We start from the raw sequence: 19,901 nt of genomic DNA, 5'->3' as shown, positions 1-19,901 counted from the left end.
CGGTTAAAGCACAGCGGCGTAGGTTAGGAAATTGTCATTCCATCTCTCCTGACTCTATCGCTCTGAGCACCGGTTAAGAGTGCACTTAAAAAAGAACAAATCTTTTGCATCTTTGCGTAAGGCAGGCAGTTCGAACACGAAATGTGATTAATAATTACCAAATTTTGGTTTGTTTTAACCTTTTAGCATAACACAGATTGATACTTATGGATCTCTAAGGTACTTAGCTATCATTGTCTACTTGATCCTTGGGATTTCCAAACTACAGAAGGAGATTTCCAAACTAATTGACGTTTTATATGAAACTCATGTTTATATGAACGATGTGGCCGTTGATTATCAATAGCTAAGTTCATTCACTTGATTGAATGACTTAGCTTTGAATGAAACTTGATTTTGGTTGAACTCCCTGAAACACTCGACCAACATCCACAATCAACTGTTGAGGGCATTCTCAACACGACACGCAAGAATGGCACAATTACACAGAAAACAAACACTTTGAGCCCTGAAGATGATCTCAATAAAGATCGAAACGTTGGCATAAATGATAAATAAAATGCTTTTCTGAACCTTACATCACACCAGACCGCATCTCACGATTTCTGAATATTAATAAACCAAATGACTGTTTCTTCAAACATTTTGTCTTAACTTTGTCATTTATTGACAAATTTAAAATCCGATTCCACTACTGTTTTTAACGTACGAAATCCTCTAAAATGATGTGTCAACATGAATTGGGTAGTAGTTGGAATTTCCAAGTTGAACTGGGTCTGAGGTAGCCTGTAAAATTTTTCTAAAAAAAGGCACAAATTTGAAACTAGATTTAAAAAAAAAATAAAAACGTTATCTATTATTCACGTTTCATGTTCGAATTGCCTATATTGCGTAAAGATGCAAAGATTTGTTCTTTTTAACTACTCTTCACCGGTGCTCAGAGAGTTAGAGTCAGATGGATTGATTTTCCATTCTTTCTAATTACCCTATGTCATTTTTCTCCAAAAAACTGTAAAAATTTGAAACTAAACTAAGATATATTAAGTATGTATTTTTTGATTTTTAATAGCGTCATTGAGGGGGCGTCGGTGGCCGCAAGGTTTAGTCTTTGACACGGCGCTCATCACTGTAAGGTAAAGGTCCCGGGTTCGAATCCAGCGGCGAATTCGAATCCGACATACTTACAAATGGGCTTTTTTTCAAAAACACCGGCACCCTGAGGGTTTATATGACCTCTGCTGTTGCGAACCAAAAAAAAAAAAAAAAAAAAAAAAAAAAATAGCGTCATTGGTTCAAGAGAAATTCAGCCGGGCCATCTAAAAAGGACAGGGTGGACCATGCGACCCAAAAGGTTTTCTCGAAAATGATTGGCAATAGGAAAAAATTTAAAATTTAAATGGTAACCCCCATTTTCCTTATCTTCCACCTGACCTGTTTCCTGTCAACAACAACAACTATTCATTAAATTCAATAATTTCGTGGTCCGCTTGACCAATTAATATATTACAATTAATTAAATTTTTTGGTTGAGATAAAAAAGTGAATGGCACGAGCGGGATTCGAACCCACGATCTTCGGCTAGATACGCCGCTACTCTACCACTTGAGCTATCGTGACATCGGCCATTTTTCAAATGGCAAAAAGGTGGGAAAATTCAAAAGGTGGGGTTTAGATGGGAAGTTAGTGTCAGAGTGGATCGAGGTCACGATAGCTCAGGTGGTAGAGCAGCGGCGTATCTAGCCGAAGATCGTGGGTTCGAATCCCGCTCGTGCCATTGATTTTTTTATCTCAACCAATACCTTAATTAATTGTAACAACAATTATCCTGTTAAGGCTGATGTCCTTCATCCCATCCTTTTTTCCACGTACACCGCTCATCAACTTACCATAATCCACACTTTCGCTGATTCTTTACTGTATTTCAACAAAGATCCCGTCCTCACATCGCTCACTACAGGGTCATCCATCCTTGACAGAAAAAGTGGCGGATAAAAACAAATGTTGATAAATAAGTGGAATAATGTCACCAGTATGCCTACATCATATGTCTCTTTCTATAGCTAACCACGTTTTTTACCTTTAGCTGTACATAGACAGAAAGTAGGTAGAGCTAGATAGATAGCCATAAAGTACACAGTTTACGTTTTAGGGCTTCATAGTATAGCTTTTTTTGGAAAGTGTAACAAATAAACCATGGAAGGGTCAAACCAACAAAAAACCGTACATTTTTACAAAAACAGTAAGTCGATATTTACTAATTGCCCACATTTTGCATAATTATGGTTGACTGAAAGCAACAGACTGAAGATTTTGATCAAAATATAATTTACGTCGAAACACTACGATGAATAAATTAGTCGTTTGCAATTACCAAAATGTACCTTTGTAGCGATTCAGAGGTTGAAACGGGGCTAAGTTTTGAAAGCATCAAATCAATCGTTCTAGCCCCCTTTTTCGGAAATAAATCATTAGCTTATTGCAAAGAGCCGGAGATGAAAGATACATCACGGTCTCTACTTCGAAACAAGTTGCTTTTACATGATTTAAATATAAATTATTAATTATTTGCTAAAGATAAGTTTTTAGACTGAGAGAAAACCACCAGGATTGAATTTAAGTTAATTAAGGTTTTTAGTTGAGATAAAAAAAGTTAGTGTCACGAGCGGGATTCTAACCCACGATCTTCGGCTAGATACGCCGCTGCTCTACCACCTGAGCTATCGTGACCTCGATCCACTCTGACACTAACTTCCCATCTCAACCCCACCTTTTGAATTTTCCCTACTTTTTTTATCTCAACTAAAAACCTTAATTAATTGAAAAACATTAATTGGCCAAGCGGACCACGAAAACAAGTGAATTTAATAAGTTAAAATAAAGTGTACCATCACTAAAGCTCTCAAAAACCACCAAGATTGAATTTAAATTAATTAAGGTTTTTAGTTGAGATAAAAAAGTCAGTGTCAAGAGCAGGATTTTTTTTTTGCCTTATGATCTTTGCATATTAGCCATGACGAATTCTTACATATGCTGTTCAAATTGGGGGTTATCGGGAAATAAGAGCCAGAGGCGACGGTGGGATTCGAACCCACGACCTTCGGCTAGATACGCCGCTGCTCTACCACTTGAGTTATCGTGACCTCGATCCACTCAGACACTAGCTTCCCATCTCAACCCCACCAATTGAATTTTCCCTCCTTTTTGCCATTTTTTATCTCAACTATAAACTTTAATTGAAAGAAAATAATTGGTCAAGCGGACCACGAAAACTAGTGGATTGAATTCAAATATATAACAATTTAATATAAAATAACAATAGACCGCACATAAAAACAGTAAAAATTAAAACATTAAGGTAAAACATAATTTTTCAAATAATAAATATTTAGAAGCTTCAAGACCAGTTTCTGTGCAAACCAAAAAAAAAAATTAACCTAACTTATTTGAAAAGTACGATTCGGTCCATCTTTCAGTCTGAAAATCGAAAACTAGGTTACACCGAAAGAAAAATCCTCTTTAGATCAGACAGCAAATTGGGCAAGTGTTGCAAAATCTCCATGGTGTGGTTGTCAAGACACAAAGAAATTTCGGATAATGAAAAATGATGAAATAGCCAAAGTTGTGGGATGAAAGTTTCAGAAGAGAAATTATATTTATCCGCTATCTTAGGACTTCGTGTAATATTTCATAATCGATCAAATCGAAATTTTATGAAAACAGTAACTCAGCTTTCTTTTAAACAAACAATAAATAATATAATATATGGAAGTTTATAAAAATATTTTTTTAAACTCTTTTTGGCCAAGTTTCAACTATATCGGGGTTTTCCAAACTGTGGTCTGCGTACTTACTGACGTAAACTTGGTAATAAACTTAGAAGAAAAAAACAAAATTTAAAAAACTAATAACTTTGAGTGCTGAAAACGAAAGTTTTTATTTTCTTGCGGGAGTCATTGTGTTCTCCACAGAATTTGGCTGTGAAACTGATGCCAGTCTCTTTTAAGAAAGTTTCGGATGAATTCTTTAAAATTATTAATTTATCGCACAAATGTTTGATAGACAATACTTCAGACTCCATTTGAAATTTACTTTCGAGTCTCATACTTACTCTCATTTTCTTTGACAAAATTCAACTTACAGTTTTGTATTCTGACTATTTTCCTGAAATAACAGTAAAAACAGCGCTAAACTCGAAACGTATCCTTGTAAAACCCCAGGTTAAGTATCGCTTCATGAAATCGTAAGATTGCAAACGTTGTAAATACGATTTGAACTTACGAATTAAGTTAATGAATTAATTCACTAGTTTTCGTGGTACGCTTGACCAATCAATAACTTTCAATTAATTAAGGTTTTTAGTTGAGATAAAAAAACCAATGTCACGAGAGGGATTCGAAACCACCACCTTCGGCTAAATGCGCTGCTCTACCACTTGAACTGTCGTGACTTCGATCCACCTGAACACTAACTTCCCATCTCAACCCCACCTTTGAATTTGAAAAGTAGCAAACCGGGGGAAAAATTCAAAGGTGGGGTTGAGGTAGGAAGTTAGTGTTCAGGTGGATCAAAGTCACGATAGCTCAAGTGGTTAGAGCGGCGTATTGAGCCGAAGGTCATGGGTTCGAATCCCGCTTGTGACACTGAATTTTTTATCCTTAATTAAACTTTAATTTACTATATATATGTTTCTATTTTTAAATACTTGAATGCGAGAGGTCCGACTGGCTTTGTTCTTTGAAAGGGATCCGCCGGCTAAAAAATTTGGGAATTCCTGAACTATATAAATGTGAAAAAAAAGAACTATATGTTAAATTTACTTTGAAGGTGAAATATTTTTAAAAAGTATAATTGTTATTTAATATCATTTCTGCATTTCCACAGAGTGCTTTTCCCTCAAATGTTATTATGTAAAACGGGTAATTATTTTTTAAGGAGTGCCTTATCCTTTAACGAAATAATTAAGGGTTATTCAATTTCAAAAGCACAGCTACTTTATAGGTCTATATAATTGGTTTAACTTTGAAAGCCTAACTCTACAGGCCTTCTTCCTTTAGAGAAGAATAATGAACTTTAAAAAAAAAAAACTATGAATCTACAAATCCATTGAACCCGTTAGGAACCCCATCCTCTTCATCCCAGGGGTGGCAATTAACGCACACAAAGCACAACGGAAGCAAACAATGCTTGTCATAATTGTTTGGATACGAAAAGCAAATAAGAACAGTATCGATTGGTGACAATTAATTTAGTAGCTGTGGGTTTGTTTGTTGTGCAAATAGGGGGAGTTGGAAAAGACACCTGATCAGTCACAACAGCCTCCTTCTGACAAAACCTCTTCCAGCCTACTTAGACCTTTCTTCTCCTAAGCCAAATATTGTGGGGTTGACAAGAGAAACGACCCCTTTTTTCATTCACTCGATGCCCCTTGTCTTTACAATAAAAAATCTATTTAAATCTGGTGTAAAACAGCCAAGTACAACTGAATGAGCGCCATGAAAGGCATGCTTGATTAACTCTACGTATTTCTGTATTTATATTTCTCTACTTCAACTTCTAATTCTCACTAGCACTTTCACTGCTTTTGCAAAGTTCTACGTGTCTTTTCTTATCTTTACATCTTTATTTTTACTTACTCTACTACTCTCATAATCTTCTCCCTCTCTTTGTTCTCTAATCTTCTCTCTCTCTCTCTCTCTCTCTCTCTCTCTCTCTCTCTCTCTCTCTNTTCTATAGGCTGTTCTTATGTTTTTTTGTTACTTTCTTTTTTTTCTTCAGTCTCTCTCCCTCTTTCTTTCTCTCCTTCTCTACTATGCTCTTAGGTCTTTTTTCTTACTTTATTATTTTCTTCCGTCAGTCTATCTATCAGTCTCTCTTTCTCTCTCCCTTTCTCTTTATTCCTGGCTCTCTATCTTTTTTATTTTTCTTTACCATGCTGTTATGGATATTTTCTTACTTTCCTCCATTTTTCCGTCAGTTTCTCTCTCTCTCTCTCTCTCTCTCTCTCTCTCTCTTCTTCTTCTTCTTCTCTCTCTCTCTCTCTCTCTCTCTATCTATCTATCTTTCTATGTATGTATCAATAGTTCTATTGTATCAATAGTTATTGATATTCCGCCATTACCTCTATTCATAAATTAAATTTTAGTTGAATAGATTTATGTAGTTTTATAAGTTATATTTAGCTCGGCCAATAATGTAAATTTTTCTTTTGCCCACAGCTTCCGAAGCTGCCAGTTCCCGACCTAGAGCAGACAATGGGCAAATACCTTGACAACTTAAAGCCCATCCTTAACGAGAAACATTTCGAGAAGGTCAGACTGATGGTGCAAGAATACGCAGACCCCGACGGCCCCGGTCACAAGGTGCAGCACGAACTACTCAAACGCCGGGAAAACACGGACAACTGGGTGGGTAAAGTCTTTCCGTCAACTTTGACATTTTCACTGATACTATTAATTTCACCAAGACTCTCGTGTACAATTGCAACTTTTGCACAAGCACGTAATATATGAGTTTAATTTAATATTTTTTGAAATAGCTCCAGTTTCAATAGAACGCCTCGGTGAAGGTACTAAAGAATTCTTTTGAGTCATATCAAGTTACAACACTTCTTGAAGTGCACTTTGAAATTTGGCGAGTTAAACGAGAAGAAATTCTACATGAGGCGGCCTCTCAAAGGGCACTTGGGAAAAAGTAAAAAGGATAGGGAAAACACGTAAAGTGTCTAATTCGAAGTCCTGATAAGCCCCTTGTAGATCGATCATATAACAAACCCCTCTGCCCTTTATCCACGACCTTTTTACCTTCCCCGATTGAAACCCTTCCCAGGGTGGGTTTTTTAAAAGCTTTTTTTTTAACAAAGGGCTCATCGTGCCAACTTTTCCAAGCGAACATTTCAAATAAGACGGGCCGAGGAGATTCGATCCTGTTAATCATCGGTGGAACTCCTATGCCGTATCCGGAAACTGGAACCCCAGTGCAATGTGAAAGGCAGATATAACCACTTCACCTGGAGTGCCATTGTCGCAAACTAATTCATCCTTGGTACAAAGCCGGCGCAATAACTTTTCATTACGACTTCCCCTAATCGGCAAAGAAAAAATATGAATATGAATCGCTCCCTCTTCCCCATGAATACATAATTCCACATCAAAGCCGTTACGTGCTCAGTTCCTCTATTTATAATTCATTCAGGACCAGACCTCGCAAACAAAGTTAATACTTGCAATATTTTTTCTCACGTACTTAATTTTTTTATTAAAAAAATACAATTAATGCATAAAATTAGAAATGTGTGGTGATTAGTGACCGTTAATCGATATTTATTTAGAAATCGTGAAATGCCGTCTGGTGTGATGTAGGTTTCAGAAAAACATTTTCTTTATCCTGCCAACGTTTCGATCTTTATTGAGATCATCTTCAGGGCTCAAAGTGTTTGTCTTCTGTGTAATTGTGCCATTCTTGCGTGTCGTGTCGAGAGTGCCCCAATTACACAGAAGACAAACACTTTGAGCCCTGAAGATGATCTCAATAAAGGTCGAAACGTTGGCACGATAAAGAAAATGTTTTTCTGAAACCTACATCACACCAGACCGCATCTCACGATTTCTAAATAAACATAAAATTAGAGTTCAAATTATAAATCACGAATCTCTTTTTTTTACAAATTTCACGTAAACCAGCTTTAAAAATCTTTATTTAAATAATCTTGAGAAAAAAAAACACAAAACATTTTATCTTCTTTTATATAATCAATAAAAACAAATAACAATACAAAAACTTCTAGTTGTGTATCCTGCCTGTTTTTCTGAAATAACATTAAAAACAGCGCTAGACTCGAAACGTATCCTTGTAAAACCCCAGCTTAAACATCGCCTCATGAAATAGTAAGATTGCATAAATTGTAAATACGATTTGAACTTAAGACAAATTAAGTTAATAAATTAAACTTTTTTGTCTGATTTGTCTTTATCGTCCAATTAAATTTATTATTAAGTGATAAAATTTCTGATGTAATTCTCGTTGTTTTTCTATGTTTTTAAAATATTATACAGACAGTTTTGGATTCAATACTGCGCTTTGTAGAACTGCAAACCCGCTTTTTACCCTGACGATTTATTAATGTTGATCATGATAATCAAATTGAAAAAGTATATATTCGATTTGAAGTAAAGAAGTACTAACTTCAAATATTAAGTCCTTATGTCTAGAAAAAACTAGGGACTTTTCAATATTTTCCAGTTATGTTCTATCTAAAGTGTTAAGTATTTAGCGTGTTGTTCAACTTTTTGATTAATATTTTCTAAATATTTTATAAACAATGTTCGGCTCAAAACTGACCCTTGTGGAACCCCAGGTTCATCTTTTTTTAGGGGGATTCAATACGATTTAAGTTAATTATAATATTGTATAATTATGAATACGATTAGACTTAAGAAGAATTAAGTTAATGAATTAAGTTCATATATTAAGTATTTTTGACTAGAATAAAGCGATTGTCTTTTATATTTTTTCCGGTTAAGATCGATGTAAAGTGTGAAGTATGTTCGCAGTACTTGACGTCTATTCTCTCTTTACTGTATATTTGATAAAAAGTGTTAGACTCAAAACTGAACCTAGAGGAAATCCAGCTTTATCTGTTTTAAATGAGAATAGAATACAATTCAACTTAATTATAATTGTAAAATTATAAATACGAATTGTCTGAAGAAGAAATAAGTCAATGATTTAAGTTCAAATTTTAATCTTTGGGACAAAAAGAATTGACTTTTCTATATTATAGAGTCAAGTTCAATATAAAGTGGCAAGTATATTGGCGGTACTTAACGTCTAACTGTAGTCCGTATCTCATAAACAATGTTAGACTCAAAACTGATCCGTGCGGAACGCCATCGTCATCTTTATTGCATGAGAGATTCAATACGATTTAAATTAAGGTACAAATGAAAGGCTAGCATTTTATGATAATGGATTTAGTTTTCATATAAAAGCATAGAGTCAGTAACCAATTGAGCCGGTGATGACCTCAAATATATATATATATATATATATATATATATATATAAGTATAGCCCGTATATTCTACATTCAAAAAGGGACCAAAAATTCCGAAGTAACTATGGTCCAAGAATTCACGACCTTGCTCAAATAAACAACGATAATTCCTAAATTAAAAGGTTTTGGACAAATTCGTCGACACCATTAAAAACTACGTTAAATTTCCAATAAAATGTGATCAATAATAAACTTGTAAATATTCGTGAAATAAGTGTTTTCGTAGCGAGGACTTGTAAAAAAGTTTTCAAAGTTGAAAACTTACTCTGGTGATTATAAACTACTATTTCCAAACCTAGAGACCAGCAAATTTCAGAAAACGTACTTCATTTAATATCCTATTCAGTGGTGCAATTGATGAAGGAAAAGCAAAAACCGTAGTTGAAGGATTGGAAGGTGGAAAATTAAAAAGAAAAAACTTTGAAATATTTCACTACTGTATACAAGTTTAGGATTGATCACATTTTATTGGAAATTTAACGTAGTTTTTAATGGTGTCAACGAATTTGTCCAAAACCTTTCTGTTTTGGAGTTTTCATTGTTTATTTGAAGCAAGGTCTTGAAATCTTAAAAAATCAGAAAAAGTGAAATAACTCCGAACCTGTTGGGATTCGGAACATAGTTAATTAGTACTTTTTGGTTCCTTTTTGTATGTAGAATCTACTGGCAAACTATGTAATACGAGTAGCCGAACACCCTGTATATACATATTCCAATTTGCTGTCTAATTTTAAACTTTATGGTGTAATTCGTCCCTGATGTTCCTAAGTCGCTTATTTGTGCTCCCACCCTGTATCTTTTTAAAACATAGGGTAAAAAGTGTTAGACTCAAAACTGATCCTAGTAGAATCGCATAATAACATTCCTTTTAACTTTAGTATAACTAAAAGTAAAGGTCAATTTTTAAACGCAAAACATTTTTTGTGCCATAGCAGAATCGGTTTCCGTCTTCGAATTTCGCGCAAAAATAAGTCACCTTGGTGTTTTTAAATGTTACTTGGTTGCGGGAATTTTGAAATGGTTTAAGGCTCAGGGGCTGATCAGCGATCCGTACCCGCCCTCCTCATATGAAATTTGCCCAACGCTCCGTGATGTATCGATCCGCCACTACCAATTACCCTAGAAATTTCTAATAACCCGAGAGAACCACGAAATAGTCCCCCAGTGGATGAGACCACTTGATATTTCACGACTCGGCCAAACTAAATAGTCCTTGAAATTAAGTTTAACAACGAAATATCAAAACTTAAAATATTTTATATAGTTTTAAAGATATATGAATAAAACCACATCAAACTTACAATTAAAAGCAACCCGGCATAAAAACCGTGCTACAGACGCATAAAGACAAATTCATCGCCAGATACTAAAGTTTATAATTTAATTAAATTCGTCCTATTTTCTTACAAAAATTTAAAGTATTAAAAAAAGTATAATTGTATTAACAGTAACAACCTATACAATTTTTTCAAATAATTAACGATTTTAGTTGAGATTAAAAAAGTCAATGTCACGAGCGGGATTCGAACCTACGACCTTCGGCTAGATACGCCGTTACTCTACCACTTGAGCTGTCGTGACTTCGATCCACACGGACACTAACTTCTCATCTCAACACCACCTATGAATTTGAAAAATGGCAAAAAGGTGGGGTTGAGATGGGAAGTTAGTGTCAGAGTGGATCGAAGTTCAAGTGGTAGAGCAGCAGCGTACTTAGCCGAAGGTCGTGGGTTCGAATCATGCTTGTGACACTGACTTTTATCTCAACCAAAATCTTAATTAAAGCTTAATTAACTGAAAAGAATTTATTTCGTCAAGTGGACCTCTTGTCACTACAGGCCTATTTTTTTAACCTGACGAATTATTTATAAATTTGATTATAAAATTGAAAAATAATATATTCTATTTAAATCCATTTCTTTGATATCTTTAAAATATAATACAAATACAAAATAATAATATAAACAATAATATATAATAATACATAATAATATATAACAAATAATATAAATACAAACAGTGTTTGGCATAACACTGATCCTTGTATAACTACAGATCTATCTTTTTAACCTGCCGAATTATTAATTAATTTGATTATAAAACTAGAAAATAATATATTATATTTAAATCCATTATATTTTGTGGTCCGATTAACCAAATAACTTCTTTCAATTAATTAATCTTTATGTAAGGTATTGGTTGAAATGAAAAAGTTAGTGACAAGAGCGGGATTCGTAGGTCGTGGGTTCGAATCCCACTCGTGACACGAACTTTTTCATTTCAACCAATACCTTACACAAAGATTAATTCATTGAAATTCTATTTAAACTTGAGAAGAATTATTTTCAAATGTTGTGTTAAGTCCTTGTTCTAAAATTAAGCGATAGATTTTTCCATATTTTCCAGTTAAGTTCGACGTAAAAGGAAGCGTACTTCGCGAGTTGTTCAACTTTTTCATTACGTCCCGGCGTACTTTGTATTTTATTATTAATTTTTTTTAAATTTGATAAACAATACTAGACGCAAAGCTGTAGAGAAACACCAGCTTCATATTTTACATCTCGGGGATTCAATACAAATTGTTTTTCTTTTAAAAATTTTATACTTAAATATGAATAAACTTAAGAAGAATTAAGTTAATGAATTAAATAAGGTTTTTGTTGAGATAAAAAATCAGTGTCACGTGCGGGATTCGAACCCACGATTTTCGTGACCTCAAGCTCAAGTGGTAGAGCAGCGCATTTAGCCGAAGGTCCTGGGTTCGAATCCCGCTCGTGACACTGACTTTTTTATCTTAACCAAAAACCTTAATTAATTTAAAGATATTAATTGGTCAAGTGGACCGCGAAACTAGTGAATTTAATGAATTAAGCACTTTTGTCCAAGAGAAAAGTTCAAAATGCATTTTAGTGAAGTTTGCTAACGTGTGTAGAACTTTCTGAAGATTTCTTCCCCGATATTCCTTATCCGCATTATTATTTTTATTATTAACAACAACAATATTTACTTTTGAATGAACTTTATACGTGTTTTTCTGTCAACCGAAGCTTTCACGTAAATATTTACTTTTAATATCATAAAACGAAAATTGTACGTTATGTGAATTTTTAATTAAAATTTGCTTTTATTGTTAAAAAATATGATATACAAAGTTTCAACTATGGAAATTTATCTATAGAAAATTGGATTATTTCTAAAAGAGAGAAAATTTAATTTTTCTTAGAATGACATTGTTAAATTCGATTTTTACTTTTATACTTTACTTTTTTTTTACTTTTACTTTTTACTTTTATACCCACGACCTTTGGCGCAATACGCCGTTGCTCTACCACTTGAGCTATCTTGGGTTCGAATCCCGCTCGTGGCACTGACTTTTATATCTCGACCAATACCTTACATAAACTTATGAATATTTTTTGACATAAGAATTTATTTGTTTATTTAAATACATACATAACGAGAGTTTTCAAGTAAAAATTGAATTTAGCAATGTCATTCTAAGAAAAATTAAATTTTCTCTCTTTTAGAAAAAATCAAATTTTTTATAGATAAATTTCCATAGTTGAATCTTTGTCATATTTTTTAACAATAAATAAATAAAATTCTTCAAAAAGTTCTACACTTGTTAGCAAACTTGAAATCCATATTGAACTTTTTTTGGACAAAAGAGCTTAATTCATAAACTTAATTCTTCTTAAGTTCATTCATATTTAAGTATAAAAATTTTAAAAGTAAAACAATTTATATTGAATACCCGAGGTGTAAAAAATAAAGCTCTACAGCTTTGCGTTTAACATGGTTTATTAAATATTTAAAAAATTAATAATAAAATACAAAGTACGCCGGGGACGTAATGAAAAAGTTGAACAACTCGCGAAGTCCGTTTACTTTTACGTCGAACTTAAATGGAAAATATGGAAAAATCTAACGCTTATTTTTAGAAAAAGGACTTAACACAATATTTGAAAATAATTCTTCTCAACTTTAAATAGAATTTCAGTGAATTAATCTTTATGTAAGGTATTGGTTGAAATGAAAAAGTTAGTTCACGAGCGGGATTCGAACCCACGACCTTTGAATCCCGCTCGTGANGTAGACGATTTTTTCAGTTTTCTTAGCAATCGTGACCCCGATTTTTTCTCCGCAAAACTCTCTTCAATTATCTTTCAACCCGGCCCGGACTTTAACTTCTCCGCAAAGTAAAATACGGCCGGATAAACTGGAAGTATTGTCCCCTAGGGTGTTTAAAAATTTATCTCGTTGAATTATAAAGAAAAAGGCCTATTTTGAGAGTTCCACTTGTGAAATTTCATTGTCAGTTATAGAGAACAGAATGGACTCGATGGTTTCTCATTAGGCACTCCACCACGGTGGTTATTGGTCGTTGAAACACCACTTATATTTTATGAAATATACAAGTCAACGAGGTAGCCATCATCACTACACTGCTTCTTTACAAAAATTTCTATTTATTGGCTATAAACTACAAATTTATTTAAGAATTTTCAAGCCGAAATATTATCTATATTTATTACAAATTTAACCATTGAATAAAAATTAAATTATTTTATTGGAAAAATGATAAATACAAATTTTATTATGTTTCTGTATCATTTGCCCAAATTAAATCGGAAACTTTTATACCATCAAATAATTTTAAGTTACGGTCCTTAAAACTTCTCAAGAAACAAATATAGTCCGGGCATATTGATACTTCTTACTTCTTTCTTGACTTTCATCGTAACGGGAGATTTTCAGAAAAACAGGAAAAGTCTACCTTTATTCCATAGTTTATGATGTTTACAAAGATTTTCTTTTTTTAAAAAAAAGAAAGTCCTAAGTTATACTTTGAAGGTATTTTCTAAAAAAAGTTGTCTTTTACATAACTTTTCTTTCCGATAAAGTTCGAAATTGGATATTCTTTAAAATATAGTTTATTTTTAAATTCACTAGTTTCGTGGTCCGCTTGACCAATTAATATATTATAATTAATTAAGGTTTTTAGTTGAGATAAAAAAGTAAATGGCACGAGCGGGATTCGAACCCACGATCTTCGGCTTGTTACGCCGCTGCTCTACCACTTGAGCTATCGTGACCTCGATCAACTCGTACCCTAACTTCCCAACTCAACCCCACCTTAAATTTTTCCTTCGAAATGGTAGATTTTTGAATAAACCCCTGTCCAAATCTTAACGGTAAAGAAGTAATTTAAGTTTTTTTTTACTTAGGTCAACTAAATTGCTTATAAACTTGAAAATTACTGGCTGTAGAAAAATCAGGTTTGTGCCACCTGAATTAACGTTAAATTTGTGGTAAGAAAACTTATTTACATTGCACAATTAATGGAACAGTTCTGCATGAAAAATTCTTAAAAAACAAAAATGTTGAAATTTGAAACCTAAGTAAACTTTGAAGGTATTTTCTGAGAAAAGTTGTCTTTTACATAACTTTTCTTTCCGAGGAAGTTCTAAATTCGATATTCTTTAAAATATATTTATTCTTAATTTTTTCCTTCGAAACGGTAGATTTTCGAATAAACCCCTGTCCAAATCTTAACGGTAAAGAAGTAACTTAAGGTTCAGGTTTTTTATTTTTCGACTTAGGTCCACTAAATTGCTTATAAACTTGAAAATTACTAGCTGTAGAAAAATCAGGTTTGTGCCACCTGAATTAACGTTAAATTTCTTGTAAGAAAACTTATTTACATTGCACAATTAATGGAACAGTTCTGCATGAAAAATTCAGAAACAACAAAAATGTTGAAATTTGAAACCTAAGTATACTTTGAAGGTATTTTCTGAGAAAAGTAGTCTTTTACATAACTTTTCTTTCCGAGGAAGTTTTAAATTCGATATTCTCTAAAATACATTTATTCTTAATTTTTTCCTTCGAAACGGTAGATTTTCGAATAAACTCCTGTCCAAATCTTAACGGTAAAGAAGTAATTTAAGTTTTTTTTGTTTTTCACTTAGGTCTACTAAATTGCTTATAACTTTCAGAATTACTGACTGTAGAAAAATCTGGTTTGTGTCACCTGAAAGAACGTTAAATTTTCTGCAAGTAAACTTATTTGCATTGCGAAATTGATGGAAAAGTTCTACATGAAAAATTCAGAAAAAACAAAAATTTTGAAATTCGGAATTTTTATAAAACGTTGGATAGATCATTGTTAATAACTAAAAACACCTAGAGCTTTGCAAATTCCCTCAAAATTCCCCATTGCACTAACTTCCAGCGGTATACTCAACTTTTTCGATTGCTCTTCTGGAAGGCCCAAAAATTTTGCACTTTGTTAGAAAAACTTGTATCGATGAAGGGGGCACTCCCAATTTTCCAAGAAATCCATCTTACTGATATGCATTTTATTTGCGGTTACTGGTAACGGTAAATTCCAAATTTCAACATTTTTGTTTTTTATGAATTGTTCCTGGAGAACTGTTCCATCAATTTTTTGAATTTTTTGGACAGGGGTTTATAGGAAGTTTTTTTTGTTGTACATGGTGAATAGAAACACCTGAAATTTTCGACACTTATCGCCAGTCACCCTGTATTTCCTTCCGTAATTTTCTATTTTATTCATAATTTTTAAATATGTTAACAATGTCAGACGCAAAATTTATCCTTGTGAGACCCCAGCTTTGACCTCACATCATGTATTTAATACAATTTAGTATAATTCTTGATGTCCCTCTTTATTTTTAAAATATTAAACAAACAGTGATGGATTCAACAGGAAGCCTTGCAGAACAACAGGCCCATCTTTTTAACTTTACAATTAATTAATATTGAACACGATTGTAAAATTGTAAAAGTATAAATTCGATTTGATGTTAAGAAGAATTAAGTTCAAATATTAATCCCTAGTGTCCAAAATAAAGCGATTGTCTATTTTGTACTTTCCAATTCAGTTCGATTATATTCACTCTGTAATTTGTATTTTATTAATAATTTTTAATTATTTGATAAACAATAATAGCCCTAAAACTTATCGTTGTGAAACCCCAGCATCTTTTATATTTTGGGTAGTCAATAAACTTTAACTCATTTTTAAAATTGAATAGAGATAAATATGAATGGACATAAAAAGTAAGTTAATGAATTAAGCTTCAAAAAATGTTATTAATATCTATTTCAGTTATGTTTGTTAGCAAATGTTGAACTTTTTGATGTACTTTTTCCCTGGTAATCCTGTTCTAGATTTGTTATTATTATTAACACTAGCATTATTTACTTTTACGTAAATATTTATTTTTATTAAAAGTTTAATGATATTTTACCACACAACGAAAATTTTACTTGGGATTTAATTTAAAAATGTATCTACGATAATTTTTTTTAAAATTAATTTACAAATTATTTTGTCCAAAAAAATCTTCATATATCAGAATGGGTGTCCTTCCTTGCCTCCATATAGGGGGCGAGTAGGAATGCCTCTCGTGGAATTGTGCTTCGGCACATTAAGTTTGGGTCCCCAATTCTGATTTTTAGAGGAAACAGGCTGTTTTATTATATATAGCACTTGATAGAGATATCGTCTTCGAGTTTCTCTGTTTTGTCGAGAGTGAATGTATTTATTAGCGTGAATGTGTATGTGAGTGAGCCGATGGTCAAATGCGACTGCTCGATGGAGATAGTAGGGCCGATGGGCCCTCTATTAAAAAGTGAAAGTTCGAATGGGTTTAGATTTAAAAACTGATGAGTTGGGTGCTGAAATTCGCTAAATTGAACTAAACTAAACTAAAATTAATCAGTACAATAATCAGCAATTACATTAAAGTTCTTCTACAGGAAAAGCAGATGATTTGCGATAGTGACATCATCATAANAAAAAGAACTGTTTAAAAGTAATTTTTCTCCAATAAGTATGCCATTTTTTCGTTAAATCACCTACATATCTGTTTGAAATATCGATGATACAAAAGAAATCACAACATTTACATTATTTTTTTACTGTTCGATCTCAAATGAGATTGAAGGGGGATAAGCCAGAGATAGTATCGCTGATAAGGGATGATGCAGTTTCACAAAGGGTAGGACACACCGGTTCAACATAATGGCAATTATACAACTGCCTTGTACAGTTGTCTGCCACAATCTGCAGTAATTAACCTTTATCTGTTTAAATCCTTTAAATCTTATTGTTTTTCATGTGTGGCAGTATTTTTATGTGTTTAATTTTGTGAATAATTTGATATTTTCTGTGTATGGGAATTGACTCAGTAATTTTTTTTCGGCCATTTTTTTCGATTTTATTTTTTAAAGTCAACTTCTACTCAATGAATTTTAATTTTAATAAGCATTTTTCCCAAAAGCAGTTTGAGCATCATACTCTAAATTTTACCTTTTTTCAATAACTATTCAGAGCTGTTCAGTTAATACAAATAAAGGCCAAAATTGGTCATTTTTTGTACGATTTTCTCAAAATATATTCTGTCAATTATAACAAATATTTTGTTCTTTTAGTTTTCTTAGTACACTTTTTGGGATAAAACTACGCTTTCTTTTTATATATTAAAAATTATAGATCGCTCCAGGGTTGTTTTTTAACACATTTCTCCCTACGATCATTTGGACATTATTATTTTCATTTCGAGGGTTCGCAATAGCAAAGGTCATATAAACCCTCAGAGCGCCGATATTTTTGAAAAATAGCCCATTTGTGTGACGAGTTTCGAATGCAGGGCCGCTGGATTCGAACCCGGGACCTTTACCTTACGATGAGCGCCGTATCAACGCCGGCCACCGACGCCCCCAATAGGGAAATATTATTATATTTTATTGGCTATTTTATTATCTTTTTTAAATATTTTATCAGTAATCTCGACTCCAAGCAGACGGATATTCCATCGTTGTAAATACTTATTTTCTTTTTTTAAAGAGAATATTTTGTTATTTATAAAAATTGTCAAAAAGTATTATTATTATTATTACTATCAATCTATTTTAGTGTAATATAATGTGATATGATTATTCGGAAATCGTGAGAAGCGGTCTGGTGTGACGTAGGTTTTAGAAAAATATTTTCTTTATCGTGCCAACGTTTCGATCTTTATTGAGATCATCATCAGCGCCTGGGATTTACAAACATTGTTTAAATTGAACAAATGCATGTAGGATGTGGGGAAAAAAGTGAATTTATATTACTCACTCCAAGTGTTTGTTTTTTGCGTAATTGACAAAAACAAACACTTTGAGTGAGTAGAAATACATTGATTGAATGTAAAAAAAATTTTTGTTTTTTGCTTATATAAACTCACGTTTTTTCTACATCCTACATGTATTTGTTAAATTTAAACAATTTTTGTTAATCCCAGGCCCTGAAGATGATTTCAATAAAGATCGAAACTCGTTAAATTCACTAGTTTTCGTGGTCCGCTTGACCAATTAATATCTTTCAATTAATTAAGGTTTTTAGTTGAGAGAAAAAAGTCAGTGTCACGATCTTCGGCTAGATCGCCGCTGCTCTACCACTTGAGCTGTCGTGACCTCGATCCACTCGGACACTAACTTCCCATCTCAACCCCACCTTTCGAAGATCGAAACGTTGGCGCGATAAAGACCGCATCCTCACAATTTCCGAATAATCATCCATTAACGGTCACTAATCACCACACATAATGTGATATGTAAATGTATGCATCTGAAATAAGTAAACTTAGAAGAAATATAAAATGAACTATGTAAAAATTTTATGCTGCCTACAATAAAAGTTGATTGATTGACAGGTCCTCCTGTATGAAAAGAATTACAGGATTTTCTCAACTTCTCTCTTTGGGGCAACATCGTCCGTTGTAGTTTTCAAAATTTTATCTCATTTACGACCAGATCCTCGTTAATATCAATATCGAATAAATCCTCGGATATTGAAGCAATTAATCCTTCTTATTCCAGACGAAGAGGAGGTGTTACAGATGTATTCATCTGAGGATGACGCGTTAATTTCAAAAGCAAACCCCACAATCAGTCGCCCCTAGTCCAATTACGATTGCTAATCCCCCTCAGGCTCCTAACTTCATTTACTTTTGTGTAACAACTCTCCGTCCTTCCCCTCTCGCATCCCGTCCCTTTACTCATTAATTTATATTTAGTTCCATGTTAATATTTACTTTTTGTCCCTCCAAACGGCGCCGGGTTTAAAAAGGAAGACGGAATTTCCGAGCCGGGCTGTTTGAAAATTTCACCCTGTTGATCCTTTACATTCCATGAAACTTCGTCAATGTTAAGATTTGTTAATATACCGGGGGAAATATTTTGCAACGGTTTGAATAATTTTGAAAGGATAAGTGGCTAATATGTTCCCGACTCTGCCATGATTTCGGGGGACTTAGAGGTACGCCGAGAATTCAATTTGCGTTTCGGTAATCGGAATCGATACGGGCTTTGATTAGATCAGGACACTAAACCGAATTTCGAGGCGTCTTTCCTCAAGATCTTCACCGAAAGCATTCCTTTAGTCATTGATTGCCAACATTTTTACAAAACTGTAAAAACAATCTGGCCGACCTTCTTAAGAAGGAGTTCTTGTACAAAAGATCAGAAATTTGTTTCAAAAGTATTCTTTTTGTATCACTTCATAATTAAAAACACACAAATCTGCTAAAGCTAATAAATGTTCACTAGTTTTCGTGGTCCGCTTGAGCAACTAATATTTTTCAATTAAATAAGGTTTTTAGCAGAGATAAAAAAGGCAATGTCACGAGCGGGATTCGAACCCACGACCTTCGGCTTGATACCTTGATACCACTTGAGCTATCGTGACCTTGATCCACTCGGACACTAACTTCCCATCTCAACCACACCTTTTGAATTTTCCCTCCTTTTTGTCATTTTTCAATAGAAGCCGAAGGTCG

At 33.3% G+C, this 19,901-nt stretch overlaps 1 protein-coding gene and 1 non-coding gene across 3 annotated transcripts in view; one reads left to right on the top strand and one right to left on the bottom strand.

Annotated features, from left to right (window-relative positions):
* Positions 1–19,901, top strand: part of LOC106664013 (choline O-acetyltransferase) — a 74,305-nt gene that overhangs the window by 42,852 nt on the left and 11,552 nt on the right. For both annotated transcript variants that reach the window (XM_014389359.2, XM_014389358.2), the window contains exon 2: positions 6,216–6,404. In XM_014389359.2, the coding sequence (XP_014244845.2) occupies positions 6,216–6,404 (189 nt within the window). The remainder of the gene's footprint in view (positions 1–6,215; positions 6,405–19,901) is intronic.
* On the bottom strand, positions 14,075–14,147 carry Trnav-aac. Its single transcript has one exon. It is a non-coding gene; the product is annotated as a tRNA-Val (tRNA).

This window comes from Cimex lectularius, unplaced genomic scaffold (genome assembly GCF_000648675.2).
Source record: "Cimex lectularius strain Harlan isolate CLEC.00 unplaced genomic scaffold, Clec_2.1 scaffold26, whole genome shotgun sequence".
NCBI lineage: Eukaryota > Metazoa > Arthropoda > Insecta > Hemiptera > Cimicidae > Cimex > Cimex lectularius.
This window is presented reverse-complemented; position numbering and strand designations above follow the sequence as displayed.